We start from the raw sequence: 20127 nt of genomic DNA, 5'->3' as shown, positions 1-20127 counted from the left end.
AGCCGGCGCGCGGCCGCCCCGGGTCACGTGGGCGAGGGAGGGAGGGCGAGGAGGAGCCTTAAAGGAGCCGCTACACGCTTTCTGGCCATTTTCCCCTGACAGCGGCTTCGGAGATGGCTGTGACTGTCCTAAGCTGGGAGCTGCAAGGGAGAATTCCTGTCATTCCTGGCCTCAGCTCTGCAGGGACCGAGGGCGAGGCACGCCTGGGCCTAGGTGTGGCGTCTCTGTCCCCATCTGGTTTTAGGTAACAAGCGGAGCTTCTGAACCTCCCGGCTCTCGGCAGCGGCTGTATTTCCTCTGGCCTGCTTGGGCTTTTCCCGCCTCTGGTTGCTTTTCTGCCTTTCTAGTTTTTGGGTTACCAGATAGAAGGCTCGGCCTCAGTTTTGGCCTCGCCTTTCTAACGAGCAAGAAGAGGGCGATAGGGACGCGGAGGACACCTTTGTTCTTGGCTGCTTCTAGCATATTGCTTCATGTCCCCTGGAGCAGCGTGCCCTTTTGAAAACCTGTGGCAAAATGTCTCTTCTGTTTATATCAGGCGTGTTACACCTCCACACGCATTAGGGATCCAGGTAAGCCCAGCGGCCCGAACGTCATTACTGACTGGTGACACTGCAGTAAGTAAACCTTTTTTGCCGAACACTTCATAAGCACAGTCAGGTACTCCGTGGGTCATAGCCCAGCGGACACTTTAAGTATAAATGATGTACACCAAGATAGACAACCTCGATAGCTGTATTTAGGGTACCATCCTTTTAGGTATTACGTTTTGGTCGAGTTAGAAAATATCTGTATGATTTCACACGCAGTATTTGACACAGGCAGGTGGGGCACCTGAGGCCAATTCAAGGCCTTCTGGGAACTGTAGTTCTCTTTGGTTAACTATTCCAGAGCTTTCTGGGAATTGTAGTTTTTCCCTGCACCTTAATCCAAACTTAGCTTTTTTTTTTTTTTTTTTTTTTTTTTTTTAGCTTTCCTGAAGACATGAACCATTTACCCCAGACAAAATATGACCAACACAGATTCCTGCTTACAATTTCCGTGGGCAGGTTGGCCACCTGTAGCTCATCCCTAGCACTGATCTAAGTCCCTCAAATAGAGTTCATGTGCATCCCCACGACTGCCATCACTTGTACCGTGAAGTACCTGGCTAAGTGTTGAGATAGCAGAACTGATGGAAGGCTGGGGGCGGGGACTTGGGGGAGTCCCTGACCAGAGGAGCTCACTTGTCACACTCCTCTCCTATGTTTAGGGCTGGGCTCCTTCAGGCAAGGGACATGCATGAGTTGTGACCTCCAGGTATTAATGCAGCATCACAGGGAGAGGCTGTCTAGGGCAGGATAGTCATGTACAGGCAGTTGCCAGAGTGTAAAGAAAAAAAAAGTTGTTTTTTTTTGTTTGTTTTTTTTATTTTGTGGAAAACAAAAGCAGAAAAACTAAAACCCCAAACTCCAGAAAAAATCCTAAAAAATATGTTTTTTCTTAAAAAATACTGTATGTCTCTACTCCTCTCCCTCCCTCCCAAGAGCCCTTCTTGTGTTCTTTCTTTTCTAAGTGCCCTACCCCCCCACCCCCATGACTATCCATTGTTCTTGCTATTGTACCCCCACTTCCCAATATCTACCCAGGATGCGCACCCCATGTTCTCTTACCTGGCGTCTTACTTTGTTCTCCCTCAAATTTCAGCAAGCCTCATACTCGCAGTCCCATTTCCCCAGCATGCAAGAACTGTCTCCCCCTTCCTTTTCTGGGACTCAATAATCTTTTCCCCTTACCACTCCCTCACCCCAGGTCTATTCTAAGCAGGAGCATGTCCTCCTGCCAAATTCCCTCCCTGTACCCACCCACCCACCCACCCTTCTTATCTGGAGAAATGTCAGAACCTTTCCCTGGGCAGCCTTAGCCAGGAATAAAACATTTTTGTCTTCCCTTGTTCTATAGGACCCTTTTCCCTCCCTCCACATACACATGCACCTCTAAGAGAAGGAAATCTTTCTCTGGGACCCCGTATTTCCCTGGCCTACTCCAAGAACCCTGTCCCCAGCTCCAGCTTCTTGCACTGTGAAGAGCAACAGTCTTCTCTCCAAGGAATCATCTTCCCTCTTTCAGGATGTGTGCATCTGCTCAGCCTCCTACTCTTACCTTTCTGCCCCAGACCCCCCCACCCCCCAATTCTCCTGGGCCAAAGAGCCCTTTTCCCACCCAGCCCAGGGACCCCAGCCTCCTGGCCTCCACGCCTGCGCGGCTAGCGGATGAGGACGTTGATCTCGGCCACACTGGCCTCCAGCACGTTCTCGGCCGTGGTCTTGCCGTGTTGCTCCTTGAGGTGCCGCCTAATGGCAGGCTTGTGGGCGAAGCGCACGTCGCAGTAGGAGCAGCGGTAGGGCCGCGCTCCCGAGTGCAGGTTGAGGTGGTCGTGCAGGGTGGACTTCTGTGTGAAGCACTTGCCGCAGATGCCGCACGAGTGTGACTTGACACCACGATGCACGTTCATGTGGCGGTTGAGGTTGCTGCTGTGGTTGAACTGCTTGCCACAGCGAGGGCACATGAAGATGAAGTGCTGCGCCCGCATGTGGAAGACCAGCTTCTCCACGCCCTGGAACACTTCCGGGCACTTGGTGCATTTGATGTTCTTTAAGGGGTTTCCACCCGAGAATCCCCCAGGCAGGGGTCCCCGGCTGCCCCCCGCCCCCAGGCTGCCCCCCGCCCCCCGGGCAGCCATGGCCACCGCTGCTGCTTCCACCAGGCCCGAGGTGGCCCCCACGCTGGCCCGGCCTCCAGGAATCAACAGCAGGCCCTCCCCTTCTGCGTCCTCAGACAGGCTATAGCAGGCCTTCACCACACCCTGTGGTGGGGCTACAGTGCTGGGGGGCACGCTGCTCTGGGCCAGCTCCCCAAGGTGGCCACCCACGGAGCCTCCAATGCCCAGACCCCCTCCCAGGCCTCCAGGGGGTTTGAGCCGGTGTGCCACCTCCAGGGCCGACTCCACCTTGACGATGCAGATGTCAGACACGTCCTCATCCTCATCCTCATCCTCTTCCTCCGCTTTCAGCTCCAAGTCCTCATCCAGTGGGAACTCCAGCTTCACTGGCCGCAGGAGTGGAGGGGGTAGAGGAGGTGGGGGTGGGGGCTTCGGGGCTGGCTTTGGGGTCCTGGCTGGAGGGAGGAGGGACTTGGTGGCGCTTACGCTGCTCACAAGGCTAGCCTCACTGACCCCATCCTCTTTGAGGCCTATTTTGGGCTCAATGAACTGGCTGAGAGCATTCCGGCATTTCTCCACCACGTGCTCCATCTGCAGGTAGGAGGCGGCTGTCAGGTAGTTGACGATGTCCCTAACAGCGAATTCCAGGGCGCCCGTGTAGCAGGAGAGGAGCAGGTCGGCCACGATGCGTGCACTGTGCATCAGGGAGACCTGCAGCTCTGAGCTGGGGTTCAGCAGGAACTGGTCCCGCAGGAACGGTGAGCAGGCGGCCAAGATGACCTTGTGGCCTCGAAACTTGAGGCTGTCAGCCACAATGGTCACGTCGCAGAACCGCTCCTCTGCTCGGAGCTGGTTCATGTTCCGTAGCGTAGCGGCCTCGTGGCCAGGCAGCTGGAAGCGCAGGACTTCCACCCCAGAGGCCATTGTGGCGGGGGTGGGCAACCCTGGTTGGGAAGGAAACCGGTCAGAGACAAAGGTCTCTGGCTCTCCGAAGCCAAGGCTCCAGGACCCTCGCCCCCATTCTTGCCCAGCCCCCCGGCATCCGATCTCCCGGTCTTCAGATCTCTTCCTCAGTTTCCCCAACCCTGGGGAGGCGCTGTCCCTCTGAGAGGAGGGAGGCGTGGTTCTCGGGGGCGGGGCAGTCCACACCCCCCAGCCCAGCAGCCCGCTAGGATGGGGCGAGCCCGCGCGCCCACGGTGGAAGGACGGAGAAAAGGGGGGGCAGAGGCCTGGGGCTCTGGACGCCGAGGTGGCCCCGGTTGCAGACTCTTCTCACCCCGCCCCCTTTACCGGCTGCCTCATTCCTCCGCCCCCCCTTACACGTTTGCACGCGCTTTTCACGTCCTCCCCCCGCCGCCTGCACGCACCGTGCACGCCCTGCCCCCACGCTCAGAGCTCCGTGGCACGCCCCCCCAGCCCCACGACCCTGAGTGCACGCTCCTCTCACCTGGCCCGGTTCCGCGCGCTGTTTTTTTTATCCCCTATTTTCCCCACCCCCCCGGGGCCTGCAGCGCCCCCCACACACGGGCAGGGCCTGGGCAGCGCGCAGGCGCGGGGGTGCACGGGGCGCGCGCGCGGGGCCGGCTCCGCGTGGGCGTAAGGGGGGAGGGGCGGGGGCGGCTCGCGCCGTGTGTTCCAGGCCCCGCGCGCGCGGCGGCGGCGTCGGCTAGGACTCGGGGAGGAGGAAGAGGGGAGGGAATTAAAGGAGCAGGATCCCCCCTTCCCGACCCCCCTTTCTTCACCAGCACCCCCACGCGGTTAAAGGGCCGGACGGCCTTGCCTCCTCTTTGGCCGGGATTATTTGTCCGCCAGAGCGGAAATACGTTCCACACCCCCCTCTTTCTCGCTCCCCCTCCTCTGTGCCTCCAGGCCCCGCGGCCAGTCTGCGCGTGCGTGCCAAGTGCCGCGCGGAGGCCCGCTCACTCGGGCCCGCCCCCCAATCCCGGCTGCCCGTGGCGCTACCCGCTCCGCGTCCCCGCGCGCCCCGCCTGCGCCGCATCCCGCAGCGCGCGCGCGCGCACCCGTTCTCTAGGCTGCCGGCGCTGTCACCTGCTCCCAGGGGTGGTGCCTCTCCGGTCCAGCTGTGCAGAGCGCTGCCCTGGGTGCATCAGCGGCACCTCTCAGGGGCCCAACCGACCTGTGGCTAACAGAGCTGTTGGTAGGTATTGCCCACGCCTGCCTCCGCTGCTGAGTGTGTTCACAGTGGCTCCAGCCGCATTTCCAGGCTTTTCAACTCTTGTAAAGCTAGTAACCGCCTCAGCCCTTCAGGCCTGAAATATGATTTCACTTGCCACAAAACCAGACGATCCAGTGCCCTCAGCTCTCCTCCACTCCATGTCAGTCCTTTAAAATCACACCCGCACTCCCCTCCATTCTCAGGATTAATCCTAACTTCTTGCCAAGACAGTCGCCCTCCACTTGTGCTATCTGTGACCTTGCCCATTTCACCTTTAGTATATAATTAACCCTAGGACTAATTTTAATGATGTGATTTATGTTAGTATGATTCTACTCTAATCTTCCACTGCACCATCCCCCTTATTCCTCACCTCTCCTCCAGACTGAAAATGTCCAGCTCTAAACAAAACTTCCCTTCAACACTGCGCCCGGGCCTTCTCTTTCTCTTGTCTCTTTCAGACTAAGTTACGGTCTCCACAGCTTCAGCGACAGCATTTAGGAGCATCTTGAAGGCTGTTCCCTTCTCTTTCCCTTCTTCTCACCTGATACTTACACTCACTTCCCCACCTATCCAAGTCTGTGTGAAGATGCCACTGTTTCCTGCCAATTGGATTTCTTTTTTACGTCCTTCAGGAGAATAGTGCGTTTTCCTTACGTTTCAATTCTGATGAAGTTTCTTATAATGTGTTCAATATCTGGTTTCCCCATGAGACTATAAACTTCTTGGTTGCAGGAATTATGTTGTGGGTTATGTTTTGCAAAACAACTACAACAACAAAAAAATCATGCAATAGGGCGGGTGTGGTGGCTCACGCCTGTAATCCCAGCACTGTGGGAGGCCAAGGCAGGTGGATCATTTGAGGTCGGGAGTTCGAGACCAGCCTGGCCAACATGGTGAAACCCTGTCTCTACTAAATATACAAAAATTAGCCGGACGCGGTGGCAGGTGCCTGTAATCCCAGCTACTGGGGAGACTGAGGCAGGAGAATCGCTTGAACCTGGGAGGTGGAGATTTCAGTGAGCCTAGATTGTGCCATTGCACTCCAGCCTGGGAGACAGAGCAAGACTCCTTGAAACAAAACAAAACAAAAAACCAAAAAAGGTCATGCAACAAATGATTGTTGAAGTAATTCCTCTTTGGCTCAGCCAGCATCCACCCATAAAAAGTTTGTGCTTGAGCTGAAACTGAATTCTTGAACTCAAGGGATGCTGTTTGGCAGGAGGGCGGAGGCAGCGTAGACAGCGTTTAGGTGGTACCTTGACTCTTTGCCTTTTTCTTTTAAATTATCTGATTTTTATGCTTGCACCCAGTTCCTTCTGTGGAATCTAAAAGTTTGTTCTAAACTGCTCTCTTTGTAGTTAGGCCATGTAGATTTGAGGAAGAACACATGATTTTGTGTCAGACGCACCTAGGCTTAAAGCCACATTCCTAGGAGTTTCTGAGCCTACTCTGGCTCAGAAGGCTGCCAGATTCACAAATCATTTTTAAAAAATAAAAGCCATATTCCTGTACTAACTGAGGCCCTTTGGGCAAGTTACTTAATTCTCTGAATCACAGTGTCCTTATCTCTGTCTCCCCCGCCCATCCTTAGTTCATCTGAAAGCATTTTTATCTTGAAGGCCCTGATCCCTCACAGGGCTAGTGTGAGGTTTAAATGAGCCTGGCATGCAGTAGATGCTGAGTAAACAATGGCTCTGTTTCCCTTTTCCTAATTTGGGAGATGTACTGTGAAATTTTCAAAAGAATTTTAATTAAGTATTTATTTAGCTGGAGTTTTGCTCTTGTCACCTAGGCTGGAGTGCAATGGCATGATCTTGGCTCACTGCAACCTCTGCCTCCCAGGTTCAAGCGATTCTCCTGCTTCAGCCTCCCAAGTAGCTGGGATTACAGGCGCCCACCACCATACCCAGCTAATTTTTGTATTTTTAGTAGAGATGGGGTTTCACCATGTTGGCCAGACTGGTCTCGAACTCCTGACCTCAGGTGATCTGCCTGGCTCAGCCTCCCAAAGTGTTGGGATTATAGGCATGAGCCACTGCGCCTGACCCAAAATAACTTTAAAACTTCTGTTTTTCTCTCTCATCTCTTCTTTTCCTCATTGCCAAACTTCTCAGAAGAACAGTTCACATTTCATTGAGAGCAGAAATACATAAAGCTGTCAAGTTAAGAATTAGAGTTGGTAAAATTTTGTTTCCTATCCCTTTCTTGCTACTTTTCCTTTCTGGGAATGTGGATGGGACAGGGGGCCTAATCTCAGTCCATGGCTTAAGACAGGTAGTCCTTGGTGGCAGGTGAAGTTGAGAGCCAATGAATCCTTCAAGTGTCCAGCCCACCCAGTTACAGCTCTGCATAAAGACAAGCAGAGGTGCACAAGCTGTCATTTAGATCCTTGTCCCTTCTTCACCAACTTCTGCCAGTATAAAACCAGGGGCTCTCCTGTCCTTAGCTTGCAGTACAAATGCCTTGGTGTGGTGTCAAGAACAGATACATTTAGGAGATACATGTAGGATTCTTGGGTCAGGCTCATTCCTATAATCCCAGCACTTTGGGAGGCCAAGGCAGGAGGATCCCTTGAGCCCAGGAGTTTGAGACCAGTCTGGGCAACATAGCAAGACCCCATCTCTACAAATAATAAGAAAATTAGGAGGGCATGATGGTGTGCATGTGCTTGTGATCCCAGCTACATGAGAGGCTGAGGTGGGAGGACTGCTTAAGCCCAGGCAGTTGAGGCTGCAGTGACCCATGATAGTGCCACTGTACTCCAGCCTGGGCAACAGAGTAAGACCCTGTCTTTTAAAAAAAAAAAATTAGGATTCTTAGTGAGCTTTAGAAATAAAATCTGGGCTGGGCACTGTGGCTCATGCCTGTAATCCCAGCACTTTGGGAGGCTGAGGTGGGAGGATCACTTGAGGCCAGGAGTTTGAGACCAGCCTGGGCAACAAAGCAAGACACCTGTCTCGAAAATAATAAAATAACAAATAAAAGTAAATATATTTTTAAAAGGAAACAAAATTTAACTAGGGATGCAAGGAACAACTAGGAGACAGAAGGTCCAGGTTGCAGTCCATCTTCAAGTCATCAAGGCTCCCCAGGTTTCAGTATTCTCTTTAACAAAATGGAGGGATTACTCTCTGAAGTATTTGCCAGTCCTATGAGTCCATAACAGCTTACTTTGAAAAGGGGTGTGTATGTTTGTCGGCGTGTCTGAGAGAAACTAGCTTACAGCTTAGAGCACTGCCCTTGGCTACTCATAGAGGTAAGGAGTGGCCTTGGTAATCCAAAACTGTAGCAAACATCAGACATTTCTCTGAGACATTCAAAGTATTTTAGGCTGTGGGCTTAGTTTTTACAACGATGCTTACACACACTAGAATAACCATATTCCCTGAGCAACCTATAGAAAAGGAAGAGGTAAGTCAGACTGGACTTTTAAATCCATAGGCTGATGAAACCGTCTTGCATTACAACAAAACCTCCAACTTCTTTCTCTTTCTCCTTTGATCTGCACTCAGCTCTGCCCTCAGTGCAGGAACCCTGGTGAAAACTGCAGGAAGTTTTGGCAATGTTGGAAGGGGCTCACTGCTTGGGGAAAGAAGCCATATGAAAACAAAGTGCCTGCACCACTCCCATCCATCTGCAAAACCACTTTTTCTGAACTCCCATCCATCCCCTTGACTGCTCCTCAATGCTGGCTCCTCCTTCCTCGGAGCTCATTATCCCTAGCTCTTCGGAGCCCTCTCCCAGCCTCAACCTGCCTCCAGACAAGCTCTTCCCTCCCTCTCCTACCTCAGAGGGAATTTACTCCCTGCAGCCCACCACCTTTGCCATCGTCCAAGTCCTCCACACACCCTTGCTGACTCTGCCCAGCTCCAGGTCTCTCTGGGGAAATGGAGGCAGATTCTCCCAGCACCTTGTGAATTCCAGACAGAAAAAGACTCTTCCACTTCTCGCCAAACATTGTATCCTCTGAGCCTCGCCAAGTCTGCTCTGCTACCCTCTGTCATCCTTGCTGCTTGAGCAACTGATTTTCGGGCCTGTGATACCTGGATCAGGTTGTCCTCCCCAGGCCTGCCTGTGTCCCTGCAAATGACCTAATCCGTATCCCAAGTTTCTAAAAAAATTGTTCATTTTATTTTTTTTTTTCATAGAGTCATTCGTGAGAGCAGAAATACAAAAAGCTGTCAAGTTAGGAATTAGAGTTTGTAGGACCGGGTGCAGTGGTTCACACCTGTAATCGCAGCACTTTGGGAGGCTGAGGTGGCCGGATCATTTGAGGTCAGAAGTTGGAGAACAGCCTGGCCAACATGGTGAAACCCGGTCTCTACTAAAAATACAAAACAAAACAAAACAAAACAAAAATTACCTGGGCGTGGTGGTGCATACTTGTAATCCCAGCTACTCAGGAGGCTGAGGCAGGAGAATCGCTTGAACCTGGGAGGCGGAGGTTGTAGTGAGTTGAGATCACGCCACTGCACTCCAGCCTGGGCAACAAGAGTGAAACTCCGTCTTAAAAAAAAAAAAAAAAAAGGAAAGAAATAGAGTTTGTAAAATTTTGTTTACAAACTCAAAATTCAAAGTTCAAAATTCAAAATGTAGTTTTGTTCAAAATTCAAAAAGTATAAGTACAATTCGAAATTCAAATTATAAAGTTTTGTTCAAAATTTAAAATGTATAAGAGGGTACAAGGGTGGGTATGGTGGCTCATGCCGGTAAACTCAGCACTTTTGGGAAGCCAAGGGAAGAGGATCACTTGAAACCAGCCTGGGCAACAAGGCAAAACCCAGTCTCAGCAAAAAAAAAAAAAAAAAAAAAAAAAAAGCTGCGGGAAGTGGTGCAGCCTGTGGTCACAGCTATTCACGAGGCTGAGGTGGGAGGACTGCTTCAGCCCGGGGAGGAGAAGGCTGCATTGAGCCTTGTTTGTACTGCTGCACTCTAGCTTGGGTGACAGTGCAAGACCCTGTTAAAAAAAAAATGTGGTTTCTATTGCTCAGGCTGGAGTACAGTGGTGCAAGCCAGGCTCACTGCAGCCTCGACTTCCCTGGGCTATTTTTTTTTTTTTTTTAGACGGAGTCTTGCTCTGTTGCCAGGCTGGGGTACGGTGGCACAATCTCGGCTCACTGCAACCTCCATCTCCGAGGTTCAACCGATTCTCCTGCCTCAGCCTCCGGAGTAGCTGGGACTACAGGCGCACGCTACCACTCCTGGCTAATTTTTTTTTTGCTCCTGTTGCCCAGGCTGGAGTGCAGTGGTGTGATCTCAGCTCACTGCAACCTTTGCCTTCCGGGTTCAAGCAATTTTCCTGCCTCAGCCTCCTGAGTAGCTAGGATTATAGGCGTCTGCCACCACGCCCAGCTAATTTTTTGTATTTTTAGTAGAGATGGGGTTTCATCATGTTGGCCAGGCTGGTCTCGAACTCCTGACCTCGTGATCCGCCCACCTCGGCCTCCCAAAGTGCTGGGATTACAGGCGTGAGCCAGCGCAACCAGACTTTTTTTTTTTTTTTTTTAATTAAAAGTGGCAAGACTGGGTCTTTCTATGTTGCCCAGGTTGATCTTGAATTCTTGGGTTTAAGTGATACTCCCGCCTTGGCCTCCAAAAGTGTTGAGACTACAGGTATGAGCCACCGTGCTTGGCCCAGATAAATCTTTTATAAAAGTTAGAGTCAATGGATACAGCAAATTTCATTGTTGTCTTATTTGTTGGCCGGGCGCAGTGACTCACTCCTGTAATCCCAGCACTTTGGGAGGCTGAGGTGGGCGGATCACCTGAGGTCAGGAGTTCAAGGCTAGCCTGGGCCAACATGGTGAAACCTGATCTCCACAAAAACACAAAAATTAGCTGGATGTGGTAGGGATGCCTGTAATCCCAGCTACTCGGGAGGCTGAGGCAGAAGAATCGCTTGAACCCGGGAGATGGAGGTTGTAATGAGCCGAGATTGCACCACTGCATTCCAGCCTGGGCGACAGAGTGAGATTTCATCTCAAAAAAAAAAAAAAAAAAAAAAAATTGTCACAGACATCCCAACCTTCAGCAACCACTACCCTAATCAGTCAGCAGCTATCGATATCAAAATAAAATCCTCCACGAGCAAAAATATTACAACTCACTGAAGACTCAGATGACTGTTAGCATTTTTTACCAATAAAGTATTTTAAAATTAAGATTACATACATTGTTTTTAGACATATGCTATTGCACACTGAATAGACTACAGTACAGTGTAAACATAACTTGTGTGCAAAAAGTCGTTGATATGACTGACTTTATTGAGGTGATCTGGAACCAAGCCCAAAATATCTCTGAGGTATGACCGTGTATACTTCACTTGCTTATTGTAATAGTTTCAGTATCTGTGCAGTTGTAGGTGTTCCCAGACAGTTTAGTTTTGTCTGTTTGACCATCACACAGATGCATCATACTGTACATGTTCTGGGGCTGGCCTTTTCACTCAACATTATGGTTTTATTGACTTGTGTAGCTGTAATTCATTCATTGTTTTTTAATTGATGCTTGTAATACTAGAATTTGTTTGTATACCTATTTTCAGTTCTTTTGGGTATATACCTAGGAGTGGAACTGCTGGATTATGTGGCAATTATATGTTAAATTTTAAATTTTTTTTATTATTATTTTTTAGACAGGGTCTCTGTTGACCAGACTGGAATGCGGTAGTGTGATCTTGGCTCACTGCAACCTCCGTCTCCCAGGCTCAAGCAATCCTTCAGCCTTAGCCTCCTGAGTAGCTAGGACTACAAGTGTGCACCGCCACGCCTGGCTAATTTTTGTATTTTTGTAGAAACAGGGTTTCACCATGTTGCCCAGGTTGGTTTGAAACTCCTGAGCTCAAGGGATCCGCCTCCCTTGGCTTCCCAAAGTGTTGAGATTATAGGCGTTAGCAACGGCACCTGCCCCCGACCTTTTTTTTTTTTCGTAGAGATGAAGTCTTGCTGTGTTTCCCAGGCTGGTCTCGAACTCCTAGGCTCAAGCGATCCTCCACCCTTAGCTTCCCAAATTCCTCTCAGCCTGGGATCACAGACATGAGCCACTGTGTCCACCCTATATGTTAAACCTTTCGAGGAACTGCCAAACTGTTGTCCACAGCAGCTGCACCATTTTATGTTCCCACCAGGACATTGTACATAAGCTTCAATTTCTCCATATCCTTGGCAACAGTTGTTATTTTCTGTTTTTTTTTTAAATAGACATTCTAGTTGATATGAAGTCGTACTCATTATAGTTTTATTTTCATTGACTTAATGACTAATGATGTTGAGCATTTTTTCATGTCCTTGTTGACCATTTGTGTGTCTTCTCTGAAGAAATATCTATTCAAGTTCTTTGCTCATTTTTTTTTTTTTTTGACAGGGTCTCACTCTGTTGCCCAGGCTGGAATGCACAATCATGACTCACTGCAGCCTTGACCTCCCCGGGCACAGGCAATCCTCCCACCTCTGCCTCTAGAGTAGCTAGGACTACAGGCACATGCCATCACGCCCAGCTAATTTTTGTTACTTTTTGTAGAGACAGGGTTTTGCCATGTTGCTCAGGCTTTAAAGCACAAAATTAATTACATTAGGATAATATCTTGGGGGTAGAAATAGAAGTGTGAAAATAAGAATTTAGAAGAAATAGAACAATGTGAAATTTCTGACTGTTAAAGAAGATTACAATAACATACTTTAAAAGTGAATCATGGGCCCAGCATGGTGGCTCACATCTATAATCCCAGCACTTTGGGAGGCCGAGGCAGGTGAATCATTTGAGGTCAGGAATTCAAGACCAGCCTGGCCAACATGGGGCAACCCTGTCTCTACTAAAAATACAAAAATTAGCGGGGCGTGGTGGCTTGTGCCTGTAATCCCAGCTACTCGGGAGGCTGAGGCAGGAGAATCTCTTGAACCTGGGAGGCAGAAGTTGCAGTGAGCCGAAATCGTGCCACTGCACTCCAGCCTGGGCGACAGAGCAAGACTCCGTCTCAAAAAAAAAAAAAAAAAAAAAAAAAAAAAAAAAAAAAAAAAAAAAATAAAAAATAAATAAATAAAATGAATTGGGCTGGGTGTGGTGGCTCATGCCTGCAATCCCAGCACTTTGGGAGGCTGAAGCGGGTGGATCACCTGAAGTCAGGAGTTCAAGACCAGCCTGAGCAACAAGGTGAAACCCTGTCTCTACTAAAAATACAAAAATTAGCCAGATGTGGTCGCGGGCGCCTGTAATGCCAGCTACTTGGGAGGCTGAGGCAGGAGAATCGCTTGAACCTGGGAGGCAGAGCTTGCAGTGAGCTAAGATGGCGTAACTGCATTCCAGCCTGGGAGACGGAGTGAGACTGGTGTCTCAAAAAATAAACAAATAAATAAAATAAAATAAAATGAATCATGAAGGGAATGGTTAAAAAGTGAAATAACACTTTTTAAAAAAGATCCATGTTTACAACGCACTGGAAATGGCATTCTTTTGCAACTAAACATTTGGGGAAGGTTTTAGATAGCAGCATAAAAACATGCAAAGGGTACATAATTTGCAAAATTCTTTTAATGTGAGCAAGAGGGTTTGAAGATTAAATGCTTCTCGAAATCAGCATGAACATGAGTCATCTGGAGTTTTAATTTGGAGTCTGAGTCAGTAGGTCTGGGTGGGGCCTGAGATTCTACGTTTCTTTCTTTCTTTCTTTTTTTTTTTGAGAGAGTCTCGCTCTGTTGCCCAGGCTGGAGTGCAGTGGCACACTGCAGCCTCCGCCTCCCCGGTTCAAGCAATTCTCTTGCCACAGTCTCCCAAGTAGCTGGGACTACAGGCACGTGCCACCATGCCTGGCTAATTTTTGTATTTTTAGTAGAGATGAGGTTTCACCATGTTACCCAGGCTGGTCTCGAACTCCTGACCTCAGGTGATCTGCCCACCTCAGCCTCCCAACGTGCTGAGATTACAGGCATGAGCCACCATGCCCGGCCCCTTTTTATTTTTTCAATTTGAGACCAGGTCTCGCTACGTTGCCGAGACTGGTCTTGAACTCCTGGGCTCAAGCGATCCACCCGCTGCAGTCTCTCAAAGTGCTGGGATTACAGGCGTGAGCCACTGTGCCCGGCCAGATTCTGCATTTCTACAAGCTCCTGCTGATGCTGATGCTGTCGGTCTGTGGACCACAGTCTGAGTAGCAAGTATCCACATATTCCTAAGAGTGGAGTTGCTGGATGTTGAGGTCTGCACCTGTTCAGCTTCCCTGATAATGCCAAACTATTTTCTGAAGCAGTTGTACACCAGCCATGAGACTGTTGCTTCTTGGGAAAAAAGATTTAACGGCTTCAAATCTAATGGATATTATTCAGTGCTCATCTCACTTGAGCTTTCTGCAGTCTGTGACATACTTGACCACACTGTTTGATCCACTACTTTTTCCTGGTTTCCATGACACTCCTGTATCCAGGCTCCCTTCCTTCTATAATTTCAGTCTGTTCTATAAACCCTCAGTCCTTTCCTGTCTTGACCTTTTCCTCTGTTGATGCCTTTGGCCTTCTTGGCCTTTATCTCATTCTCTCTGGGTGGTACCATGTGTTCTTTAGAGATTGGTTACCAGGCTGGGCGCAGTGGCTCATGCCTGTAATTCCGGCACTTTGGGAGGCTGAGGCAGGTGGATCGCCTTTGGGAGGGTTCGAGACCAGTGTGGCCAACATGGTGAAATCCTGTCTCTACTAAAAATACAAAAACTTAACCAGGTGTGATGGTGTGTGCCTGTAATCCCAGCTACTCAGGAGGCTGAGGCAGGAGAATCGCCTGAACCTGGGAGGCAGAGGCTGCAGTGAGCTGAGATAGTGTCACTACACTCCAACCTGAGTGATGGAGTGAGACTCCATTTCAAAAAAGAAAAAAAAAAAAAAGAGAGAGATTGGTTACCACATTGATGACTCTGTGATGGTTAATTTTTTTTTTTTTTTTGAGACGGAGTCTCGCTCTGTCGCCCAGGCTGGAGTGCAGTGGCGCAATCTGGGCTCACTGCTAGCTCCGCCTGCCGGGTTCATTCCGTTCTCCTGCCTCAGCCTGCCGAGTAGCTGGGACTGCAGGTGCTCACCACCACGCCCGGCTAATTTTTTGTATTTTTAGTAGAGACGGGGTTTCACTGTGTTAGCCAGGATGGTCTCGATCTCCTGACCTCGTGATCCACCCGCCTCGGCCTCCCAAAGTTCTGGGATTACAGGCATGAGCCACCGCGCCCGGCCTGATGGTTAATTTTATGTGTGAGGCCAAGGGCGGTGGCTCACACCTGTAATCCCAGCAGTTTAGGAGGGCAAGGTGGGAGGATTACTTGAGCCCAGGACTTCAAGACCACTCTGGGTAAGATGGTGAAACCCTATTTCTACAAAAAAAAAAAAAAAAAAAAAAAAAAGGTGTCATTTTTCAAGGCTATGGTGCCCTTGGGCACTATATATATTATCTTAATGAGATAGACGCTCACTATGTTCTCCAGGCTGGGCTCGAACTCTCAGGCTCAAGTGATCCTACTGCCTCAGCCTCCTGGGTATCTGGGACTACGAGCATGCCACCATGCCTGACTGAAGTCTGGCTACTTCGATGAAGGCATTTTGTAGGTAACATTAACATCTTGGCTGGGCACAGTGGCTCACGCCTGTAATTGCAGCACTTTGAGAGGCCAAGGTGGGCGGATCATCTGATGTCAGGAGTTTGCGACCAGCCTGGCCAACATGGTGAACCGCTATCTCTACTAAAAATACAAAAATTAGCCGGGCATGGTGGCGGGCGCCTGTAATCCCAGCTGCTTGGGAGGCTGAGGCACAAGAATCATTTGAACCTGAAAGGCAGAGGTTACAGTGAGCCGAGATTGCGCCATTGCACTCCCGTCTGGGCAAGTCAGGGCAACAAGAGCAAAACTCCGTCTCAAAAAAATAAAACAAAATGAAACAAAGGCATTGACATCTATACTCACTTGACGTTAAGTAAAGGAGGTTACTTTTTTTTTTTTTTTTTTGAGACAGAGTCTCATTCTATCACCCACGCTGGAGTGTAGTGGTGTGATCTTGGCTCACTGCAACCTCCGCCTCCTGGGTGTAAGTGATTCTCTTGCCTCAGGCTCCCGTGTAGCTGGGACTACAGGCACGTGTCACCGCACCCAGCTAATTTTTGTATTTTTAGTAGAGACAGGGTTTCACTATGTTGGCCAGGCTGGTCTTGAACTCGTGACCTCAGATGATCCACCCACCTTGGCCTCCCAAAGTGCTGGAATTACAGGCATGAGCCACTGTGCCTGGCCCTTTTTTTTTTTTTTTTTTTTTTTTGATGGAATCTCGCTTTGTCACCCAGGCTGGAGTGCAGTGGCACGATCTCGGCTCACTGCAACCTCCGATCCAACTCCCTGGTTCAAGTGATTCTCCTGCCTCAGCCTCCCAAGTAGCTGCAATTATACAGGCATGTGCCACCGCGCCCAGCTAAGTTTTGTATTCACTGTGTTTCACCATGTTGGCCAGGAAGGTCTTGATCTCCTGACCTTGTGATCTGCCCTCCTCAGCCTCTCAAAGTGCTGGGATTACAGACATGAGCCACTGTGCCCAGCCAGGATATTACTCTTAATAATGTGGCCTAAAGAGCAAAGACTAAGGTTTCCCAGAGAAGGAATTCTGCCTCAAGGCTGTCACATAGAAATCCTGCTGAGTTTCCAGCCTGCTGGCCTGCTGTTTGAATTTTGGACTAGGTTGGCTCCTGCCACGGCATGAGCCAATTCCTTAAAATGCATCTTGTTGTGTGTGTATATCCTGTTGGTTCTGTTTCTCTGGACAATCCTGACTGATGCAGACTCCCATATTCTATGCCCAGCCAGAGCTGTGCCCCTGTTTCCAGTCTGGAATTTCCATCTTCTCCAGGTGTGCTAAAGGTACTTAAGACGCAGTATGTCCTGGACGGAATTTGTTCTTTTTCTCCCCAAACTTGTTTCTCTTCCTACAGTCACAAGTAGTGGTGCCACCATCAATCCTATCACCTAAGCTAACACTTGAGATTCAACATAGGCTCCCTTCCCCCTTCATCCCTCCTATATACTTGGCCAGCAAATCCTTTGCCCATCAATTTAATAAACATATGAGTACCTATTATGTTCCAACAGCGAGCTAGTGCTGATGGCAAAAGGAGAGTAAGACACATTTCCTCCCCTCAAGAAGACTATAGTTCGCTGGTCACGGTGGCTCATGCCTGTAATCCCAGCACTTTGGGAGGCCGAGGCGGGTGGATCATGAGGTCAGGAGTTCGAGACCAGCCTGGCCAATATGGTGAAACCCCGTCTCTACTAAAAATACAAAAATTAGCTGGGCGTGGTGGCATATTCCTATAGTCCCAGCTACTCGGGAGGCTGAGGCAGAAGAATTGCTTGAACCTAGGAGGCAGAGGTTGCAGTGAGCTGAGATCGTGCCACTGCACTCCAGCCTGGGCAACAAAGCAAGACTCCGTCTCAAAAAGAAAAAAAAGAAGAAGAAGACTACAGTTAATGAACAAGCAATCGGCCAGGCGCAGTGGCTCATGCCTGTAATTCCAGCACTATGGGAGGCTGAGACGGGCGGATCACAAGTTCAGGAGATTGAGACCATCCTGGCTAACATGGTGCAACCCTGTCTCTACTAAAAATACAAAAAAATTAGCCGGGCATGGTGGCGGGCACCTGTAGTCCCAGTTACTTGAGAGGCTGAGGAAGAAGAATGGTGTGAACCCAGGAGGTAGAGCTTGCAATGAGCCGAGATCACGCCACTGCACTCCAGCCTGGGCAACTGAGTGAGCCTCTGTCTCAAAAAAAAAAAAAAAAAAATTAACAAGCAATCATGGTGCAATGTGATAAGACACCCGGGTGTTCTGAGAGTCCAGAGGAGGGCTCAGGGGCCCCGCAGTCTATGCCTCAACATTGGTGCTGGCTTTCCCTTCCCCATTTCTGTGCTTGCTTTTAGCCCCTGGTGTCTTGCCAGGACTCTAAATGTCTCTTAACTGGTCTTCCAGCCCCTACGTACTGATTCCAGAATAATATTTCTGAAATGCAAATCAAATCATATCACTTCCTTGTCCAAAATTCCATATAGCAAATCGCCATATACACTGTAAATGCTGTTTCCTCCATCGGGCATTCTCTCCTTCCTCCCTGGTCTAGTGTCATTGTGGCCTCCCTTCCCTCCCCAAGCCCTGAAAGGTCCTGAACTCCTCGCAGTTCCTTTAATGTGCTCTGGGGTTTCATTGCTCACCCGGATGCTTGCCTCTCTTCCTTGTCAGGTAAACACTCATCTTTTAAGGCTATCTCAAGTTCCTTGATGAAACTCTTCTGAGCCTCTAGAGAGACCTAATATTCCCCTGTTTGTGTCCCTGTGAACTTTATATGGACTCCTATCTCAGCTTGTATCAGTCAGGATGGCTACGTCATGCTGCAGTAACAACCCTGGAATCTCAGTAGCTTAACACAACAGTTTTATTTCTCACTATTGCTGTCTGGTGGGTCAGTAGGAGTGGTGGTGGAGTCTCTGATCATCATAGTCACTCAGGCATCCAGATCACAGGAAGCTCCATCAAAAGAGGCTGCTGGAGTGTCTTGTGTTACATTGGCAGTTAAATACTTGTGCCTGACAGTAACAACACATGTGACTTCTGCTCTTATTTCACTGGCCAAAGCAAGCCAGTTAGGCCTCTTGCAGTGGCCTAACTTCAAGAGGGCTGAGAAATTCCATCCTATCATGTGCCTGGAAGGCAGAAAATGGGAAAATTCGTGAAGAGCCTCAACGGCTGCCTCAACTCGGTGTAGCGCTGACTGGCTCACATCTCTCTCTCCCACTGGACAGTGGGGGAACCAAACGTGTCACAGGGTCCCTGCCCTTCGGCAGTTTGTGATCCAGGGATGTGGAGAGACCAGTATATCGATGGATTATAACTCTGTGTTAATGTTACAGTCTGGGTTTGCTGGCATGGAAGGAGTTTGTGGAAGAAGGGCAGTAGTTTATAGGGAGAGGAGGATGGAAAGGGATGATCTTAATTTTGGTGACCTTGAGAGCAGAGCTGGAGACAGGACTTGGGCATAAGTAGTTAATTTAGGTGATCCCAGAAAGCAGAAGCCAGGCTATAGGGAGTGTGAGATCCTGAAGAAGGAAAGGCCAGTTTAAGAGAATGATGTTGGCCAGGTGCGGTGGCTCATGCCTGTAATCCTAGCACTTTGGGAGGCTGAGTGGGCGGATCACCTGTGGTCAGGAGTTTGAGATGAGCCTGGTGAACATGATGAAACCCCGTCTCTACTAAAAATACAAAAATTAACCTGGCATGGTGGCGTGTGCCTGTAATCCCAGCTATTTGGGAGGGTGAGGCAGGAGAATTGCTTGAACCTGGGAGGCGGAGGTTGTAGTGAGCAGAGATTGCATCATTGCACTCCAGCCTGGGAAACAGAGCGAGACTCCATCTCAAAAAAAAGAGTGATGTCACTGTTGTGTGCAGTGTGGTTCGATTCCACCAGCCCTCCTGAGGAGAGAGCTGAATGTCTCCAGACGTTTTCCACTCGAAGGACAGAAGGCAGGAGCATCTGTCTACTGCTTCCCACTCTGTAATGTTGCAGGTTGACTCTGGGGCATTAGTTCCCTGCCTTTTTTTTTTTTTTTTCCTGAGATGGAGTTCTGCTCTTTTTGCCCAGGCTGGAGTGCAATGGCGCACGATCTCGGCTCACTGCAACCTCCACCTCCCAGGTTCAAGCGATTCTGGTGCCTCAGCCTCCTGAGTAGCAGGGATTACAGGTGCCTGCCACCATGCCCAGCTAATTTTTGTATTTTTAGTAGAGACAGGGTTTCAACATGTTGGCCAGGCTAGTCTTGAACTCCTGACCTCAGGTAATCCACCCACCTTGGCCTCCCAAAGTGCTGGGTTTACAGGCCATGAGCCACTGCACCCAGCCAAAAGAAGAATTTTAAAACAATATCACCATAATACCATGATCACATCTAACAAAATTAACCACATTCCATGATATCTGCAATGCTGTTTATGTTCATATTTCCCTGATTGTCTCAGAAATACCTTTTTTTGTTTGTTAGACTCAGGTAAGCAAGGGTCACACATTGCATTTGGTTAACATGACTCCAGAGTTGTTCATTACAATTCCTCTTCCATTTTTGCGTGACAATTATTTGTGGTAGAAGTCAGATCTTTTGTTTTTTTTTTTTTTTTTTTTTTTTTTTTTGAGACGGAGTCATGCTCTGTCGCCCGGGCTGGAGTGCAGTGGCCGGATCTCAGCTCACTGCAA

At 49.3% G+C, this 20127-nt stretch overlaps 2 protein-coding genes across 4 annotated transcripts in view; one reads left to right on the top strand and one right to left on the bottom strand.

Moving 5' to 3' along the window:
• Positions 1-93: 93 nt before the first annotated feature.
• The window catches only part of C2 (complement C2), a 50294-nt gene continuing 30260 nt past the window's right edge, over positions 94-20127 (top strand). Inside the window, exon 1 of the mRNA XM_015136031.3 lies at positions 94-244. The gene's annotated coding sequence lies outside the window, so the exon portion shown is untranslated. The remainder of the gene's footprint in view (positions 245-20127) is intronic.
• ZBTB12 (zinc finger and BTB domain containing 12) lies at positions 939-4869 on the bottom strand. 3 transcript variants are annotated; one of them, XM_078000401.1, is made up of 2 exons: positions 4748-4869; positions 939-3642 (listed from the first exon to the last, which is right to left on the bottom strand). In XM_078000401.1, the coding sequence occupies exon 2, from the start codon at positions 3620-3622 to the stop codon at positions 2243-2245; it is 1380 nt and encodes a 459-aa protein (XP_077856527.1). In that variant the 5' UTR covers positions 3623-3642; positions 4748-4869; the 3' UTR covers positions 939-2242. The 3 variants fall into 3 exon arrangements, with proteins under 3 accessions (XP_077856527.1, XP_077856526.1, XP_001113734.1); XM_078000400.1 differs by having other exon boundaries at positions 4720-4833; XM_001113734.5 differs by lacking the exon at positions 4748-4869 and adding an exon at positions 4146-4386.

The sequence above is a fragment of the Macaca mulatta genome, chromosome 4 (assembly GCF_049350105.2).
Source record: "Macaca mulatta isolate MMU2019108-1 chromosome 4, T2T-MMU8v2.0, whole genome shotgun sequence".
Taxonomy (NCBI): Eukaryota; Metazoa; Chordata; class Mammalia; order Primates; family Cercopithecidae; genus Macaca; species Macaca mulatta.
Note: the sequence above shows the minus strand (reverse complement) of the source record. Positions and strands in the feature narration are given on the sequence as shown.